Source organism: Gymnoscopelus braueri (assembly GCF_963280865.1).
Source record: "Gymnoscopelus braueri genome assembly, chromosome: 24".
Classification (NCBI taxonomy): Eukaryota; Metazoa; Chordata; class Actinopteri; order Myctophiformes; family Myctophidae; genus Gymnoscopelus; species Gymnoscopelus braueri.
The window spans coordinates 14597263-14617241 of record NC_137626.1 but is presented as its reverse complement, the minus strand read 5'-3'; the positions used below and the strand labels follow the sequence as shown (position 1 = coordinate 14617241).

Sequence of the window (19979 nt, the reverse complement as noted above, 5' to 3'; positions counted from 1 at the left end):
GCAGAAACACATTTGCGTTAACATTGTGTATCTTTAACTAATTAAAAAGAACCCCCCCCCCCCCCAAAAAAAAAAGAAACAAACCCTGAATCGATTCCTAGAGGCAAACAAACGGTCACAGAGAGGGCGGCACGTTGAAGAATAGTTTGAAAACCGCAACAGTATTTCTTAACGCATCTCCAGTGGCTAAAGGTTTAAAGAAATCGATTGAGTGAAAGAGCACTGTGGTCAGCTAAGGTGAAGTATGTTACTGTGTGAGCGTGTGTGCGTGTGCGTGTGCGCGCGCGTGTGTGTGTGTGTGCGTGCATGCTCGCGTGCGTGGGTGTAGTGAAACCTGCATCACTTTCTTTCTACCTAATAGTTCCTCAGTCTTTGATGCATGACTAGGCCTTCTCTCCCTTTTGGCTACACAACCCACCCCCGCCAACCCTCCCTTCCCTCAAGGCCGCGGCGGACCACTTGAGTCCCCGGATCCTGCACCTTGTACTTTCCAACAGCTCAATCACTGGCACTGGTCTGTTCTCAAAGTATAAAGGCCAGGTGGTATTAAATGACAGTGTTTTGCCGGCGGAGCTGACGAAGAGAGACACCGTTATTGAACACGGTATTGATCAAAGGCCTTGCACTCACCCACCCAGCGCTACGATTCACTTTTGCAGCGCGCCCCCCCCCCCCCCCCTGATCAAATGAACAAACTTTTTTTTCATAGCATACTCAAGCCTCTTATTTAGTCTCGGCTTCAAAGCGGGGGAAGAAGAAAAAAGCTGTCGCAAGATTCACTTGGGCTGAATTCAACCGCCGACAGTTTTGTTTCGCGATTCATACGGAGCTGTCAAGGTCTGACTTCAAGGTCCGACTTCAAGGTCCATTAATGCACCTGTGAATACTCAAATAGGGGCATATTCTGGATCCGTGCGGTACATTTATTTTTACGCATTGCGCTTGATGCATCTGTGAAAATTACATTATTAAATTACATATTATACAGTACATACATTATGCATAGGGATTGGTGTGTGTCTGGGGAGATTCCAAGTGTCCGCGGCCTGTATGTGTGTGTGTGTGTGTGTGTGTGTGTGTGTGTGTGTGTGTGTGTGTGTGTGTGTGTGTGTGTGTGTGTGTGTGTGTGTGTGTGTGTGTGTGTGTGTGTGTGTGTGTGTGTGTGTGCGCGTGCGTATGTGTTTAGAGTTGACTTGTTTAAAGTTAGGCCTAGAAATTATTATGGCTTAGCATTAGTAATTTAGCAGTTAGGATTAGAGGTTAGGTTTAGAGGTTAGGATTGGAGTCAGGCCTGATTTATCCTTAGTCGTGTACGGGCGTAGAGCAACGAAAATAGCCAATCTATAAGTAAACAATGCGTTGCAACGTCACACGTTCTGAGCTTGTAGATCGGCTATTTCCGCTGCACGACACCCGCATGCAACTAAGTATAACTACACAATTCCCATCCCAAAAGGGTCATGTCCTCACAAGTACAGCAATACTTTGCGTGGACAAGTGTGCGTGCGTGCGCGTGCCTGCATCCGTGCACGTCTCTCACCTCTCTTGACGAGCTGGAGGTTGGCCTGCCGTCGCCCGTTTCCGTTCTCCACGTAGCAGGAGTAGTTGCCCAGGTCGGCCTCCTCCAGGGACTCGATGATGAGGGAGATGGACACCTCCTGCTCCCCGAGGTGCTCCTTGATCGTCCTGCATGGGGAGGGGGAGGAGGAGGGAGTGGGGGGGGGGGGGTAGAAAACACACAGGACAATGGCATCGTTAGATAATGTGCCAACGTAGGGGTGTGAAATATCGAACCGAACCGGTTTACCGAACTGAACGGCCCGCACCAAATTAACAATTTTTTTTAAAATTATTGCCAAACTAAAATACAGAGTTTCACACCAACATATTAAGGTTGCACCATACCCATGACCCAGTGAGATAGCTTCTACAGTGCTCTTTCTTTTTAAAACATTTTAATACTATATTAACACATTTTGCTGGAGACTCCCCTGAAACCCCCTCAAGGACCACTTTGAGAACCATTGCCCTAGACCAGTGGTTTTCAACCTTTTTCATGCCAAGGACCCCTAAATTGATATATATATTTGGCCGCGGACCCCCATTTGAAAATGTTTTGTGCCAGGGACCTCCAGGAGCAAAATTATTAGTTAATTTTCGCTTTAAAAAATATAAATATTCAAAGATTTGCACTCTACAAGCTCATAGCCCGGCACTCGGTGCCGCGCTATGAGCTTGTAGATCTGCTATTTTTGAATAGCCAACGCTAAGTGGTTAAAAATGATAGTGACGCTATGTTAACTAATTTAGCTGGGGACCCCCTGGTACTCCCTCAAGGACCACTGGTGGCCTAGACGTTGGGCATTGTTCAAAGTAAAATTTTTTTTTTAATAAATTACAAATACATTAAAACAAAATTATCAAACCGTGACACCAAAATATCTAACCGAACGGAACCGTGAGTTTTGTGATCCTTTGCACCCCTACTTACTGTTCTCTGACTGTATGTCATTGATGCTGCAGTCAGGGGGACATAGTGCACCAGTGGGGTGAACGGTAATATGTGGGTGCCCCGCATTAGCTCTTGAAACGGGCCTCCAGATCCTAAAGGCCCCTGAGGTGGTCAGATGGTTGGGACGTTTGAAAAAAAAACTACAAACTAACTAGTAACTATAAAGTTTTCAAATAATTGTAGTGGAGTAAAAGTACACTATTTGGATCCGAGATGTAGTGGAATAGAAGTAAAAGCATTGGAAATGGGAATGGGAAGTACCTCAAAATTGTACTTAAGTAAATGTACTTAGTTACTTTCCACCACTGCCGCTCACTGTCAGTGTGTGAATGTAATGCACATTCTACAGTATACCATTTGGATAATGGTGCTATTCAAATTCACTATTTACCATTTTATACAGTGACCTTGAAATTTGACCATCAAAATCTAATCAGTTCATCCTTGTGTCCAAGCGGACGTTTGTGCCAAATTTGAATACATTCCCTCAAGACATTATACTGAGATATCACATTCATGAGAATGGGACGGATGGATGTATTAATATACGTGTGGACAACATAGTGCCACTTAAACAATGCCTCCAGCCATGGCCGTCGCCAGAGGAGTCGTAAAAATCGACCTGAAAATATCTTAAAATAATACATTCCGGACATAATGTGTTCATTTAAGTTTCCCTTTCTTCAGGCCTACCATGGCTTTGGGTCAAGGCAATGATTATCAACCTTTTTACATATCAATGACCTCAGTTTGATATGCATTAGGCCACGGGACCCCCATTTGATACACATTTTTATCTCTGGGACCCAGATTTTACTCTCAGAGTTAAAGACCGGTTAGGGTCCTCTCTCGGACCCCTGGCAAACATTGAGAACCAGTAGGTTAAGAGCACAGGAGGACAAGCCATGACTAACGACAACCGACGTCGTCCTGTCGCGCAGTGACATGACTCAGACTCGATATGGGTCTTGACGCACATCGGCTGTGACACGCTGGCACGGCAAAAATACTACAACTGTCACAATACAATTCCACTGCACAGTGCGTAATGTCATGAGTCACAAACTTAAGAGTGGATGAAACCCACTCTGGGTTGAAACAACAGAGGGGGAAAAAAACACACTATTATTTTTACATTGTGGTGGAGTATTTGATCAGATGTCTGCTTTTATAGGAGCTTTGAACGGGTTAAATATTCAACGAGTGCCGTTTAAGATGATTACCAATGCATTTTCATCGCATTTGTCCCCTTCACCACACACCTTGCGGGGGAATAGTTTTTTACATTTGTCCTACGGTTTACCCAAAATGGCCTCTTTCACAATATTGCCGACATTCATCACGGAAAACAAGGCATGCAATTAGCTCCAGCTTGAGGCTGTTGTGCCCCTTGGTCCTTGGTCTCGCCTAGGAGGGGCTGGAATACTAACAAGGCATTTTAGGCAAACAAAAAATGAAGAATAAACAGGCAACATTGCAAAACTTTACGGGTATTCGTTCAACCACTTGGATAAAAAAAAAAGCGCTCTGGTGAAAAACCAAAACAAAGCACTTCTTGACCAGACCCTGAGCTGGCGGTGCATTCGTTCTTTTTAATGACGAGTGGGTGAGTGTAAAGCCCTTCTTGTACATCGTCAATTCAAGGAGCATAAAAGTTAGACAGAAACGATGAACGATGTTGATGTTGATGATGGCGTACATCCTTTCTGTCTAACTTTTATGCTCCTTTAATAAAAGTTTCAGCCACCCACAAGTCATAGCCTGTTTAACAATCCCGCCATGGATGAAAAGCTTTTTTTTGAGCCTCGTTAGAATGTGTGCCACTTTAAACGGAAGGCTCTGTTTGTTGCGTTGGCCGTTCCTCGTCTGGTCCGGTAAACAAGAGACTGCTTTCATCTCCTTTTATACCTTCTGTCGATGTACATAATTCTTTGAACCTTTAGCGAGCCACTCGGAAACGTGCAGCGAGCTAATGGCTTCGAGCTAATGGTTGCTCGCTAAGCGACATCTTGGAGACCCCTAGGTTCATCTAAACTGTGCAAAAAATAAATAAAAATGAGCTGTTGTTGGTAGTGGGGATATGGGGTGGGGGGGCTGGCAGGGCTTTGCAGCAGGCAAACTGAACCCCCCCCCCCCCCCGCGCGCGCGCGCGGCTGCCTTTTACAAAAGCAGACATGATGAATGGGGAAATAATGCTCTCTTTTAAGGATACTCCATGTCTCTCACCTGCAATGACGCATAGGGCCGGGCCAATAACCATGCATAATAAACAGGTACAAACTCGGTTGTTCATCTCCTCCGTTTATCAAGGGGCTTTGGAACTCTCACACGCACAAAAAAAACAAATCTAATTCCTGTTCCTCAATGAGTGGACTAAACCATGCAGATTATTAAGTGCGGTGCGGATGAATAACAACGGGAGCATAGCACTTAATCTGCCATAGCAACGCTGTTTGCTCTTAAAACATTGCGCTCCTTAATTGAACGTCCCCGTTATAGAAAATAATGGGGCTATAGAGGCTTGCAGCAACCAAAACCTTTTCTCCGGCCATTACAATGGACACGCCATTAGGGGCAATCTGTGGCATGTTTGAGCCAGCTGCTTCATAGAAACCCAATTACTGCACGAGGTAACACCTTTTGAGACCACGGTGCTGCAGGGGTGCGGAAATGACCGCCTCGTCACCACTGGGTTCCAAGGCCTCGTTTTTTTGTTGTTGCGGGGACATGAAGGTGTCAGGCGCCAGCATGTGCTGTCCTCTGTGTGTGTGTGTGTGTGTGTGTGTGTGTGTGTGTGTGTGTGTGTGTGTGTGTGTGTGTGTGTGTGTGTGTGCTATACTTGTGAGGGCCCAAACGTATAAGTATAACTTGAGAAACAGACAGTTTTTTCTGGTCCTCACAAATGGCTGTTTTACGGTTTGAAACACAGTTTTAGAATAGGTCAGGATCTACAATTAAGAAACGTTCAGGTTGGGGTTAGGGATAGGCATTATAGGTTATTTTAGATGTTAGGTTTATAGGGGTTTGGGGTCGGACTTATGCCGAATGTATACTTTATTTGTGTGCCGGTGTCATGCACCGAAAATAGCAGATCTACCACGTACAGCACGATTGGCAGTGGTGGGAAAAGTACTCAAATGTTTTACTTAAGTAAAAGTATCAATACTGCAATGTAGAAGTACTCTGTTGCAAGTAAAAGTCCGTAATTCAAAATGTACTTGAGTAAAAGTACAAAAGTATTGGTATCAAAATGTACATAAAGTAAAAGTACTAAAATGTTTGAAAATAGTAGATCGGCTATTTTCAAATAGCCTATGTATAAAATTGGGCTTAAGTGGTTAATGCATGTTTTCTGGTGTAATAATAAAATAATTGTAGTGGAGTAAAAGTACAATATTTGCCACTGAAATGTAGTGGAGTAGAAGTAAAAGTATAGACAAACACTCCAGTAAAGTAAAAGTACCTCAAAATTGTACTTGGGTACAGTACTTGAGTATATTTACTTCGTTACTTTTGATTGGAAATGGCAAAACAGTTTCGCCGTTCTAAAATGTTCGATGTCCTCCCAAGTATAGCAACACAAACACGCTTGCGCGCGCGTGCACGTGCGTGTGTGCGTATCTGTGAGTGTCGGGAGAGAGAGAAATTAATTTCCATTTCGGTGTGAACCCTGTGAGCTTTCTGTAAACCCTGCCATCCTTCTCCATTGTGTGGTCAGCCAGGCAGGGACAGACAGGCAGGCAGGGTCCGTGAGGGTGAGATATGGATCTCTGTTGATGGCTTTTTAAAAGGGGGGTGGGTGCGGCCATGTGTGTCGTCGTCGCCGTCCCCGTGTTGGGCCCAGCTAAATGGCTGTTGAATAGTGGGAAAATAAAAGACTCCGGCATTCAGCTTTGTTGCCGGGCGGAAACCTTGTACGTCCGAAAGCTGTGACCTTTCGAGGAAATGTGGGGGAGGGGAACCTGTGTTTCCAATGGATACAGTGTAGTTATTATTTAGTCACAATAAACCTCGTTTCCGAGAAACAAGGTTTCTGCCCGACAGCAACGGCGGGTATAGGAAGCTACCTGTGCTATCTTTGCTGTCCTGTTATTGTTTTCACCAACCCTGACGATGCTGTGTGGTTATTTTTAATTGATTTGGTGCGTGTGCATTATGTTAATAGAGTGATTAGCGAGCGCACACGCACATTATACATCAGTTTACATGAGAACGTGCTTGTGAGAGGAAGTGGCGGCTGATTGGATATGATTACAAACGACAACGTGTTATGTGTACACTACCAGTGTGCGTGCGTGAGTGCGTGCTAGGCTGTGTGAACCAGGTGGTGTGTGTGTGTGTGTGTGTGTGTGTGTGTGTGTGAGAGTGTGAGGGATACCATGGCAGTGTGCTAAACTGGCACATTGGAGCTGGCGGGCGATGAAAGTACGGTGTATACTTGACATTACTGCCAACCGTTTTCGATATAGCATACCTTTAGTGTGTTTAGATTTTCGAGGAAGCATATTGGAATGGATTCCATTCATTTCAGTGCGGTATGAAAGTCAAACTGCAGGGAGTTGAAACTTGTATATGTTACAGTATGATTGGAGAACCAGTACGATTGAAGAAGGCTCGCTCGTTTTTACCACCCACCCAGCAATTCTGTAGAAGCAACACTAGAGGGAGCCACAAGCCAGGCTTGTGCACAAGCATATATTGCCGCGACCACACACACACGTGCGCGCGTGTGTGACCGGCTTCGAGTGCTATCAATGCATTGAATGGGGAAATAGGCGAGTTTATTAGACCTTTCAATGGGCGAAATAGGCTACTACCTACCCGCGATTTATCAGACCATTCATTCAGGAGCTACTGACCTACTTGGAGGCGGAGCAGTCCGCACAACAATATTTACGATTCTGTGCCTATCGGTACATAACTCAAACGGCGCTGAGTAGGCACAGGCGAACGTCACACCGTTCAGGACGGCAACTCGGTCGCCTTAGCTCCCTCTGTGGTCCTTCACGGGGTGACAGTTCGCCTGTGACTGCGCGCCTCCGTCAGGGTCCAAAACCAAAAGCGAAACCTAAACTGAACTATTAAGTCATGTCAGTTGGTAGGTTAGTATGTCTTGATAACACCCAATGAATGGTCTGATAAAACGTGGGTAGGTAAGTAGGTCGCCTATTTCGCCCATTCAAAGGTCTAATAAACTCGCCTATTTCCCCATTCAATGCAGATAGCATTCGAATCAGGTGGACTGTTAAGATACTTTTATTGTGTTCTGCTGGCTTTTGTTTTAGTTTCTCCCTGACACACACACACACACACACACACACACACACACACACACGGAGGAGGAGAAGGAGAAGGAGGAGGAGCTCCTCCTCCTCGCGAGCCTCGCTAATAAACCCTGTCTCGAAAAGCCCCGCATCGCCCCGAAGCCCCGTGCCTAAAAACGAGCGCTCTGTCTTCAATCGTACTGGTTCTCCAAACGTACTGTGACATATATACTCTAAGTAATGTGTCTAAGTTCCTGAGCTAGTTTCGGCATTACACTCTAACATTAAATGAATACACCCCCCCCCCCCCCCCCCCCCCGACGACATCATTACTGGGTTGCCTAGCGCTAGATTACAGCCTACAGCATGACAACAACTTTCAGGTTTAACAGCAGCGTACAGTAAAAACAGAAGATCTATTCATTGTGTAAAGTAACTAAGTACATTTACTCAAGTAACTGTATGCCTTAAGTGTTTCTGACGACAAGTGAACAAGAATGTCAAAGCTCTGGATCTTCCGGTCAATCTTTCGTTCCTATATCGTCTCAGATACAACTATGGTCATGAAGTGTGGGTCACGGCCGAAAGAACAAGATCCTTTTTCCCAGGAGGGTGACAGGCATCTCTCCCTTAGGGATTAAGGTGAGAATCTTCAGTCATCCGTGAGAGACTCGTAGAAAGAGCAGAGCTGCTGCATCTTTGCGTGGAAAGGAGGCAGTTGAGGTGAATAGGGTGCCTTCGAGCCAAAGTGGCTCTTTCTCAGACTCAGGGATCATATCTCCACACTGGCAGGCCTGTCACAATTGATGTGCAATTATTTGAAATAATCACAAATATTTGTCATAATTGTCAGAATCATTTCCATTCATTGGATAAATGCATCTGTTGCAAAATAGCAAAACAGAGCTGATCAGCTATTTCTGAAAATACTTAGTATAAAAGTATTAAATGCATCGTCTATTTTGGCCATAGTACATTATTTATTTTGATTATTGTTGCCGGCTGCCAGTCATTCCTGTGTATACATCAGTTATTTGTCATATCTGCCCTATGCAGTTTGTGTTTACAAAGCCTAAAGGTCAAGCATGAATGTGTTTTGATTTATGTTCCGATGTTCAATGCCAAAAACACAATTTAGTCATTAATCGCAATTACAGTTTTTTTTTGTATGACAATTCATCGTCAACTAAAATGTCACGATCGTGACATGATCGACTGGCCTGGGAACGCCTTGAGAATTCACCCCCCGGTCAGAGCTGACTGATGTGGTCAGGGGAAAGGGAAGTCCGGGATTCTCTGCTGGAACTGCTGCCTCCGTGATGTGACTCCAGATAAGCGGAAGAACCCTAAGCCAGCCCACACCAACGCCCGTCTTAGAGACCGTTGCAGCGGTCTGGACTGACCGTTTGCAGACCGGGGCCATTTGGGGATAATGGTTGCAAGGAGTTGCAAGGAGATGCAAAGGAGTTGCATTGGCGTGGACTGGCCTTTTATACAGGACTGCAACTCTGAGAGTGTACAAAGTAGTGTTGATTTTGACAGCAAATTTTGATTCAGTTTTATTCATAGTCTTTTGAATCGAATTCCATTTAGTTTTTTTTGTCATATTTTAGTCATCTGAAATTTTACTGTTAGTCTAGTTTTAGTTGACTAAATATCATAAGATCATATCGACTAAAGTGAGACTAAAATGTATTATGACGGGCCTTGATGGCGTCGTAAAGGCTGATTTTACACTTGGTTGCATGCTGAAAATAGCCGATCTACAAGCTCACAACGCGTCGCAGCGCGTTGTGAGGGTGGATACACCCTAAGTGTATCCAAAATGTAAATAGTAATGTTTTTTTTATGTAAGATGTTTTTGCATATCGTTGCTGTCAGGCAGAGAATCTTGGATGTCCATATGTTTTTATTTAGTCATAGTTTTAGTCATCATAGCTTAGCTTTTATTTTGTTTTTATTTAGTTTTCGTCTGTGAAAAAAGGTAGTCAACGAACATTTTTCGTCATAGTTTTAGTCGACGAAATCAACACCGGTAAAAAGGAACCAAATGGACCCTCACGGGTCTCTCTGAGTCATGGTGGGGTCCCTGTGCCCTATATGCATAACAAACTGGGGGTCCTTGAAATCAAAAGTTTTGAGAACCACTGCCCATAAGACAAGCTGTGAATTAGCCCAGTTGCATTGCTCAGTATGGGGACTCACTGCCTCTCGTTTTTCCAATGTTTTTTTTATGTAAGATGTTTTTGCATATCGTTGCTGTCAGGCAGAGAACCTTGGATGTCCATATGTTTTTTTTTTTTCACAGATGAATGCCCCACTTCGTCGTGCAAGAGTGATGCTCAAAAGAAGAGGAAACAGCCAATCTACGAGCTCAAAATGCGACATGTTGTGAGCTTGTAGATCTGCCAATTCAGCTATTTTTAAACTTTTTGTGAAAGTGAAAGCGGTTGTGTGTGTCAGTGGGTTTTATAAATAGTTAACCGATGAAAAGTAGGACAAGAGCTTGTGACTAAATAATAATAATTTTCCATTTCCTGAAAATAAACCGTTTTGGACATACAGGGTTTCTGCCCGACAGCAACGAATCGAAAAATCTGAAGTTTATTTATTTTAATTGTTTTTTAACTTTTTTTCCCAGTATTTGGTTGTTGCACTGACTGATAGCATCATTAGCAAGTTGGCTGCACTGTACCTCGCCAGCATGGCCTGTTTGCGTGGATGTATGTGGATATCATTTGGTAGCTGTTAAAGCTGTGATTCCAAACTTATTTTAATGAATAAAACATTATTTGAACCAATCTGTATGGTAGAGTATGTTAATACAACATAACTAGCCCATCTGCAGTGGTTGCTTGGAGTTGGTCTCCCTACTCTTCCACTGAGCTATTTACACCTAGCCTGGGATCCGGACTGCTTCGCTACGTTTGGCGGATTTCTTTTTCCTCACTCGCTAAACAGTCTGGAAAGCCTCCTATCTCCGTGCACAGCACGGGTGAAAACGACCCGCGGCTTCTGATTGGTCTTTAGGGGGGGCAGGACCAGTGTTGTCCAATGTAAAACTCGAGTCACTTCCTGACTTGCCTACGTAATTGAAATAGGAGCCAAATCGGAGGCTGGCCAGACTCATAAGCGAAGTGAGGAAAAAAAGAATCAGCCAAACGTAGTGAATCAGGCTGGCTCCCAGGCTAATTTAGCGAGAGAAATAGGCAACCAGGTCTACGAAAACAAGCCCAAAAAAGAAGCGACTGTAATAGGCCACACGAGCACTTTAAACCTACAGTATTATGCATCGGCTATTTGAAGAGTCCATGTTGTTCTCATCTCCGTACTACTGTGAGGTAGTTATTTAGTCACAAATGTTGGTGTCACGCGAGTGTGAATTCCCCAATGGTGAAACTTTGTGCCAAAAGCTCCATTTCGTGTAATACAGGCAAAGCCCTTCAGTGAATACTTCTACGTGAGTCATTTCCACTTCAAAGAAAAAAATTATAATAAAATGAAATAAAAAAGAAACCTTGTGCAAAATATGGGTGGTGTGTGGGGGAGGGTTACTATCTATTCATCCTCCCATCTGTGCTTCACTGTCGAACCACCTGCCTCTCTCTCTGTCCAGCAGAGGAACAAATATCCACAACAGGCTTCAGTTTTTTTCCAGATACACCTACCTGAATTAGAACAAAGCACAACCACACTTTTTGCAGCATGGCTCTGAGGGAGTCTACTGCAGCCATTCCCAACCTGTGGGTCGGGGCCCACTGGTGTGCCGTAAGGATATTGGAAGATTTTAACCCATTCCACAAAATGTCTGTTTATAGAATGTCTTCTAATAACTGTTTTTTTTTAAAACTTATGTTGCTATGTCAGTGGTTCTCAAACTTTTTCTTGTCAAGGACCCCAAAATGTATATGTATTTGGCCAATACAATTTTGGTCAAAATATTTTGTTCCAGGGACCCAAAAAGAAGCAAAAAATTTGAGTTACAAATGTTCGGCTGGAAAAAATATATATTCAAAGATTTGCACACATTTTTTACGATTTCTCAAAAATAGCAGATCTACAAGCTCATAGCGCGGCACTCGGTGCCGCGCTATGAGCTTGTATATCTGCTAGCCAAAGTGTAAAATAATGCTTTTTAGCTCAAATAAAAGAATTACAGACACGTTCCAGGTCTTAATGGGTTAACAGTGGTCTTTTTTGGCCATAGCACTGCAAATTATACATTTTGAGCATTGTTACAGGTGATTGTCAGGAATTGCTTTGTATATTTCAGTAATAAGCTTTGCATTGTATGTAGTCTCTATCGGGTGGAAACCATTATGTCCAAAACTGTGACTTTTCAGGAAAACAAATATAGCTAAAGTAGCCGATCTACAAGCTCAAAACGCAACGCTGAACGCCGCATTTCGAGCTTGTAGATCTGCTACTTTTGATGCTTTTGTGTGACGCTGTAGTGTAGGGCGTTAATTTACGAAAAAAACGCAAAAAGTTAGAAAATTGAGATTGTGTGATTTCTGCCCTACAGCAACAATATGTAAATTGTAGTCATAATTTACATGACTTAATGGCATTATTTGCATGACAATTAATACTAAAATGTCATGATGGCGACGACAGCCCAACATTTAAGAGTCACCCGGGGCCGAGGAGGCTGTGTCTTCCCCCTGAGGAGCTTGTCCAGTGGTACCGAGTGCTTGGTGCTTCATCATCAGAGGTTCAACTCAAGTTCTGGGAGAAATGGCCGGGGTTAACCCATTAAGACCTGAGGCCGATTCTATTCTACAAATGTCTTCTAAATCCCAACAGTTTTCTGGAAAAAAAATGTATGTTTCTATATCAGTGGTGCTCAAACTTTTTCATGTCAAGGACCCCCAAAATGGTATGTATTTGGCCGGGGACCCCCATCTCAAAAGTGTTTTGTTCCAGGGACCCCCCCCCCCAGAAGCAAAGGATAGGGTTAAAAATGCATATTTTATTATTCAAAGATTTGCACACATTTTCACGATTTTTCAAAAATAGCAGATCAACAAGCTCGTAGCGCGGCACTCGTGCCGCGCTACGAGCTTGTATATCTGCTATTTTTGAATAGCCAAAGTGTAAAATAATGCTTTTTTAGCTCAAATGAAAAAGTGACACAGATGCGTTCCAGGTCTAAACGGGTTCAAACCGGTCAAGTGCTGGTCTCTCAGCAGCTACATTGGACATTAATAACAGTGTCCATCAGCTTTGCCGCGTAACGCCAAAAACGTCCGCGGAGGCATCCGGCCAATTACAAAGTATAGGTTTCACCCCTGACAAATCACAGGCCAAGGGCCATCTTAGCCACTTAAAAAAAAGTCAATTTGTCAGCCAGTCGAACAGGCCTACCTCTCACATGGGCTAAACATCCTTTTCAGATGCCGTCGCAAAGCTTTGCAAACCATTTTGTCTCTTCCGTGTGTTATACTGAAGGGTCCAGCAGGACTGATGCAGCAACGCTGTTCATTGTTCTGTGTTTTCTTTCTTTGGGCAAATTGGGAAACCTCTTAATTCAGCAGTTAATCTGACCACTTACACGGCAGCCTTGTTACGTGGTCAGAGTGGGTGGGCCGCATGCATTTCCAGGACCCCGATGTAACTTATTTCTAACACAGACCCCGATGTAACTTATTTCTAACACAGACCCCGATGTAACTTATTTCTAACAGACTAACAAACACTTCCCCGCTGATTTTTTTTCTAACACAGACTAACACTTCCTGCTGTAACTTATTTCTAACACAGACTAACACTTCCCCGCTGTAACTTATTTCTAACACAGACTAACACTTCCCCGCTGTAACTTATTTCTAACACAGACCCCGCTGTAACTTATTTCTAACACTGACCCTGCTGTAACTTATTTCTAACACAGACTAACACTTCCCTGTTGTAACTTATTTCTAACACAGACTAACACTTCCCTGTTGTAATTTATTTCTAACACAGACTAACACTTCCCCGCTGTAACTTATTTCTAACACTGACCCTGCTGTAACTTATTTCTAACACAGACTAACAAACACTTCCCAGCTGCATTTTTTTTCTAACACAGACACTTCCTGCTGTAACTTATTTATAACACAGACTAACACTTCCTGCTGTAACTTATTTCTAACACAGACTAACACTTCCCGCTGTAATGTATTTCTAACACAGACTAACACTTCCCCGCTGTGAACTTGCTGCTAATTGTTGCAGTTTGTAGACTCTGCGGGTGTTCCTAATTCAGTAGACGCCTGTGTCTCCCCGTGGCAGCGCTTAAAACGGACCGCCTGCAGCACTTTGAGATGGCCCATCCAAAGACTTCAAATTGGTCGTCGGTGTTCGGGTGGAAACCTTGTATGTCCAAAACGTTCCGTTCCTTTTTTTATTGTTAATTGTTTATACTTTTGTGCGACACTCTTGAATGACGAAGTAGGGGAATTCATTTATCCCCAAAAATAAGAAAAAACAACATTTAAATATGGAGATACAAGGTCTCTGCCCGACAGCAACAAAGTGCTTCTTCCTTTTGTGCTTTTAAGACTTCTGCGTGGTGCAATTTTTTCATTTTTCATTTTTTGTTTGGGGAAGGAATCAGCGGTGCTGTTTTCCAAAGTTCACTTAGCTTTTTTTCCCCCATTTTCTTTTTTCGTAAGCTGTTCCCGTAGTTTAGAGAGAAAATCAGAAAGTGACAGCTCATTTCATGTTTGTACCGGGCGGACGATTACCCCACGGTTTTCTTATTTTTTTCTCCTCATGTTGTTTTTGTTAGGTAAACTTTCATTTTGTGTCTACAGACTCAGGAAGGTTTATTTTGTTTTATGGATTTAATTTTTTATTCTTTGAAAATTTGAATCTTCTGCAAGTGAATCATTTTTCAGATTTGTTTTTTTTCTGAAATTCTTTAGGAAGGCCATATTTACTCAGGACCAATAAAAATGCATATCACTTTAAAGTTATCAGTGAACCAAAGAGTGCTGAGCAAAACTACAGCAATGCACTCAAACAGAGCTGCCATGCTACTGTAAAGCATGCATATCTGTTTGCATTATTAAACAGCTTATGAAACATGCATAATATGCATATTATGCATAATTTGTGACAGGTGTAGCTGAGCAAAGCCAATAATTGGTGTACTGCCAAGTCTGTCGATAAAGGTAGTGGGGAGCTTTGTAATCTAATCAAACAGGTCTATTAACGTGGGTTTCAATGCCTTCACACATTCACTCAATTGATTTAGCAGGATCATAGTTTCATATTGACCTCATTACAAAAGATTTTAAATACATAATCCGATGTATTGCAAGCAAAACATATTGTTCAGCCATAGAAAATAACGGAACAAAACACTGACGATAATCACTAGTACAGTGGTTTTCAACCTTTTTCATGCCAAGGACCCCTAAATTGATATACATTTGGCCGCGGACCCCCATCTGAAAATGTTTTGTTCCAGGGACCCCCAGAAGCTAAGATTTTTGTTAAAAATGTTCGCTTTAAAAAAAATATATATATATATTCAAAGATTTGCACACATTTTCAAGATTGTTAAAAAATAGCAGATCTACAAGCTCATAGCGTGGCACCTATATCTGCTATGAGCTATGTCTGCTATTTTTTTGAATAGCCAAAGCTAAGCGGTAACTCATTTTGTTGGGGACCCCCTGGTACCCCCCCCCCCCAAGGACCACTGGTTGAGAACCACTGGTATAGTAGATTGAGGCTCCAATATAGGGATTAAAACGGACTAATACAATGCACACAGGTTCCTAATTTCGACTTAACATCCGTGGCTACAGGGTCAGCACTTTATATGTTTTTTTTTTGGGTACATGTACGGAGATTACCAGTGACTATATGGCGATAGAGACCGAGACCATCATAGATACGAAAGCAGAAGTCAGACTCGATGAAACACATCTATGATAGTCTTGATCCAAGGCTACGGACGCGTAAAGGGTCCATTTGGAACCCGAACTGAACCATTTGTCATCAAGGCTCTTACTTGATGTCGCTCTCCTGGACCCGCTCCTCGTCCAGATCCTCGATGAACTTCTCTCCTTTCATCCAGTAGATGAGCGGGCTGACGTCTCCGCTGTATCCGAAGAACGCCCTGCACGTCAGGTTGAGAGGCGTGCCTGTGGGAGACAGGAAACACCATTAAAATCATAATAATGATAATAAACTTTATGTATAAAGCGCTTTTAAAACAATGTTACAAAGTGCTTTAAAAAACATCCAAAGGGATAGACAACAATCAATTAAAATTCACAGGTAAGATAACAGAATAAAACCAAAACATATACATAAACGTACATACACGTACACATTATATTGAAAATAACACAATTTCACTTTTTTCACATTTTTATCCCACGATTTTGTAACCCATTGTTTCACCCTGTGCCAATTGTCTAAGTAATCCTGGGAACTCTCAGCCTAGGGAGATTCTAGAGCGGCGCTCAAGCCTCCTTCAATGCATGAGAGCTAGCAAGCCGCTTCTTATCACCTGACAGGGGGGGAGGTTCACTGGTTAGACGAAGCGCGTGGATAGGAACATGTTATTCCAACCAGTTCCTTTCCCCTCCATCAGGTGCCCCGGGTGACCAGGGGGAGGCAGTATAGAGACCAGGATTACTGCATGTTTTTGTGAGGGTACCTACCCTAGGACACACGGGGAGAACATGCAAACTCCACACAGAAAGGCCCTTTCACCAACCCCACCTAGGGGTATGGGCACTGATGACACGGAGGAGAGAACACGCCCACAGCGTCCCCGGCGGGAATCGAACGCAGGACCTTCTAGCTGAGGCGACAGCGCTACCGACTGCGCCACCGTGCCCCCTGAAAATAACACAATTTAGACAACCGAATGTGCAAGGCAAGGGTATCTAAATTCTAAGGAAAGGCCTGGGTATACAAATATGTTTTCAGAAGCGATTTAAAAGATGACACTAGCCTTAGCTAGCTTTAAATCTTCGGGCAGGGTATTCCAGAGCCTAGGTGCCCAGGCCACAAAAGCCCGATCGCCCATGGTGACGAGGCGAGTCTTGGGAACTACGAAGAGAGCCCTGCCTGAGGATCTAAGGCTGCACACCAACGCATGCGGTTCCAGCATATCAAATATGTAGCTGGGAGACAGGCCTTAATTTGCAAGGCTTTAAAAGTCATCAGCGAAATCTTAAAATCTGGTGGTAACGGGGGCGATGACAAAATCGTCCACAAATGCACACACATACACACACACACACACAAACATACACACAAACGCACGCTTGCATGCAAAATCTGCCATCAATTATAAATTACAGCTACAGTAACAAATCTCAGTAGTCCCAACTCTGGATCCATCCAGTGCTACACAGGTTCATTTCTAGTAGACTTTTGTCACGTCCAGTCCAGAACAGCCACACAAACTTGCACCACTATAACAAAAAACATACCCCGAAAAAAACCACTCTTATTTCTTTTTTCTTTTTTTTTCACATGTCTTGCCGCAGCATCTGAGATGTTTCATCTTATTAACCCAGGAGAGTGAATTCTGTTTCGTGTTTTTTTTTTCCCACCACAAACACGGTCGAAATGCAGCAAAAAAAGACATACCGAAAATCAATAAAAAAAAAACACCTTTTTTCTGTCTCTCTTTTCTTTCTCTCAGGTGGGGCGAATGGAACAGGCAATGTTATGAGGTTGTGTGATCAAGTGCAGAGTCGATTTGATGCCACAACAAGCACTGACCCCAAACGAAACTCATACGCCCCGTCCTTTTCTCTAACTCCATCCAATTTCTGTCTAGAGAAGCTCTGCGCTTTGACTTTTATCCCTCAAATACAGGTGCTCTTCGTTTGTTTTGTTTGTTTGTTTGTTTGTTTGGACCCTTACAGGACTGTAACTCTGAGAGTCACAGAGGTCCTTGAAATATAAGGTTTGAGAACCACTGATCTAGTTAAATAAAGAGATCTTTTTCTTTTCTTCATAAAGCGAGTGTCTCTTTCTACAATATGTACATTCGAAGGCAGCAAGAACACCAGGGATCTGAGCGTGAGCCTTGCTGAGCTCCAATTCTCCAGAGATGCCCTCTTAAACCTAGCTGCCATGGCCTTGGAAAATCCCCACTCTGCCTCTCAGAGCCCTCCGGCACTCAGTGGGTTTAACTTAACTAAGTACAGTACATTTACTAAAGTACTGTATTTTTGTACAATTTCAAGGTATATTTCCGTCGCTGTCGGGCAAAAACCTCTTATCTCCATATTTTAAAGTGCCGTGTTTTGAGCTTGTTTTGCCATTTTTGAATTTGAATCCTGAAAAGAATCAGTTTTGGATGATTTGCTGTATTAATACTTTGTGTTTGCATACTTCTAATCCACTATAACTCAGACGCAAATGTACTTTTTACACCACTACAGTACATTTATTTGACAGCTTTAGTTGCTAGTTATTGCTTGATTTTTATCATTCATAATGTGTAAAAACTCTGACTGTATGGTAGAGTACAGTATGTCAAAGCAATATAACTTATACAATTGCAGTGGTTGTATTGTGTCTCCCTGCTCTTCTATTGCGACACTTAGATAGTGTCAAAATTTGTCAGATTTCACCTAGACACAGGATCTGACACGAATTTTGACCTGATGGTCAAGATTCAATTTAATCCCCCGATCAAGCAGGCCGGCTCTATTAGCTCAACGGTAAAACATTTCAGCACATTTGCGCAGGAAACCTAGTTCAAATCCGGGGATAGAAGAGGAAAGTTACATAGTGCAGCTTTAACCCATTAAGACCTGGAACGCATCTGTGTCATTTTTAGATTTGAGCAAAAAAAAAGCATTATTTTACACTTTGGCTATTCAAAAATAGCAGATCTACAAGCTCATAGCGCGGCACCGAGTGCCACGCTACGAGCTTGTAGATCTGCTATTTTTGAAAAATCGTGAAAATGTGTGCTAATCTTTGAATAATATATGTTTTAAAGCGAACATTTGTAACTCAAATCTTTGCTACTGGGGGTCCCTGGAACAAAATATTTTTGAGATGGGGGTCCACGGCCAAATACATATACATTTTGGGGGTCCTTGACATGAAAAGGTTTTGAGAACCACTGACATAGAAACACCACTACCATCGAGAGCAGCGTACAAACGCTGCAGCGACAATGGTTTCCATGGCAAAGACGCAGGATTTATATCATCATTACCATCATTGACATTTTAAACACACAGACAAAAGGGAATGGGAAATAAAAAGCACCTCACACAAGCACGAGGAGGGGAAGTGATTATACATCACCTTTATGGTGAATTATGTCAAAGTATAGCTTCTCGTTGCATTTCCGCAGGCTGTTAACATTTATTCGACTTCTCTTCAGGTTTGTGTGCTACAATGGGTGCCGGATAATGTTTTGACAATAGTAAGGGCCATCAACCTACAGTACGGAGTGGCTATCTATCTGGATGCAAATCGTTGCGGTCGGGCAGAAACCTCGTATCTCTGTACTTTAAACTTTTTATGGTTTCTTTTGTAAATTAATGCCCTACTTGCTCATCCTACACAGCATCACGCGAAAACATCAAAAGTAGCAGATCCACAAGCTCGAAACACGGCGTGAATCGGCATGTGTTTTGAGCTTGTAGATCTGTTACTTTTGCTATTTTTGAATTGATATCTTTTGCATATGTGAGGTTTCCACCCGACAGAGACGGAATCCTCCTCGACCTGTTAGTTACGTAACAATGCTATCCTTCTGACTGGATCAGCAGGACATTGTCAGCAGGACATTGTCAGGTTACATTAAAAAAAATGGCTCTTATATGGTTCCACAAAAAAAAAATGAAGTACTAACACCAGCAATGGTTCCTCAAAAAAACATTCTTTGATGGTGTGCACCTTACCATGCACGTAAACCCATAATATTAGCGTCCCAATTTTGTGTGTGTCTCTCTCAATAGGCAGACATTCGCTCTACAAGCTCGCAACGTTGTGAACTCGTAGATCGACTATTTTCGACGAGATGATTTGGTGTAGAAGGGAGAAAAAAAGGAGCAGACTAATATAGACCTCTGGCTGACACCGGTCGATGAAGCATACAGGTTTAAGTGGTTATGGTCTCCAAATAAATGGTTCTTTAACCCATTAAGACCAGGAAAGCATCTGTCATTTTAGATTTGAACCATTATCTTATATTTTGGCTATTCAAGAATAGC

The 19979-nt window shown here is 42.9% G+C and overlaps 1 protein-coding gene across 1 annotated transcript in view; it reads right to left on the bottom strand.

The window, feature by feature from the left end:
- LOC308080139 (interleukin-1 receptor accessory protein-like 1) overlaps nucleotides 1-19979 on the bottom strand; it is a gene marked incomplete at both ends in the record, with an annotated part of 619302 nt that overhangs the window by 43666 nt on the left and 555657 nt on the right. The window contains 2 exons of the mRNA XM_080421907.1: nucleotides 1541-1686; nucleotides 15785-15917. Coding sequence (XP_080278033.1) covers nucleotides 1541-1686; nucleotides 15785-15917 — 279 coding nt within the window. The remainder of the gene's footprint in view (nucleotides 1-1540; nucleotides 1687-15784; nucleotides 15918-19979) is intronic.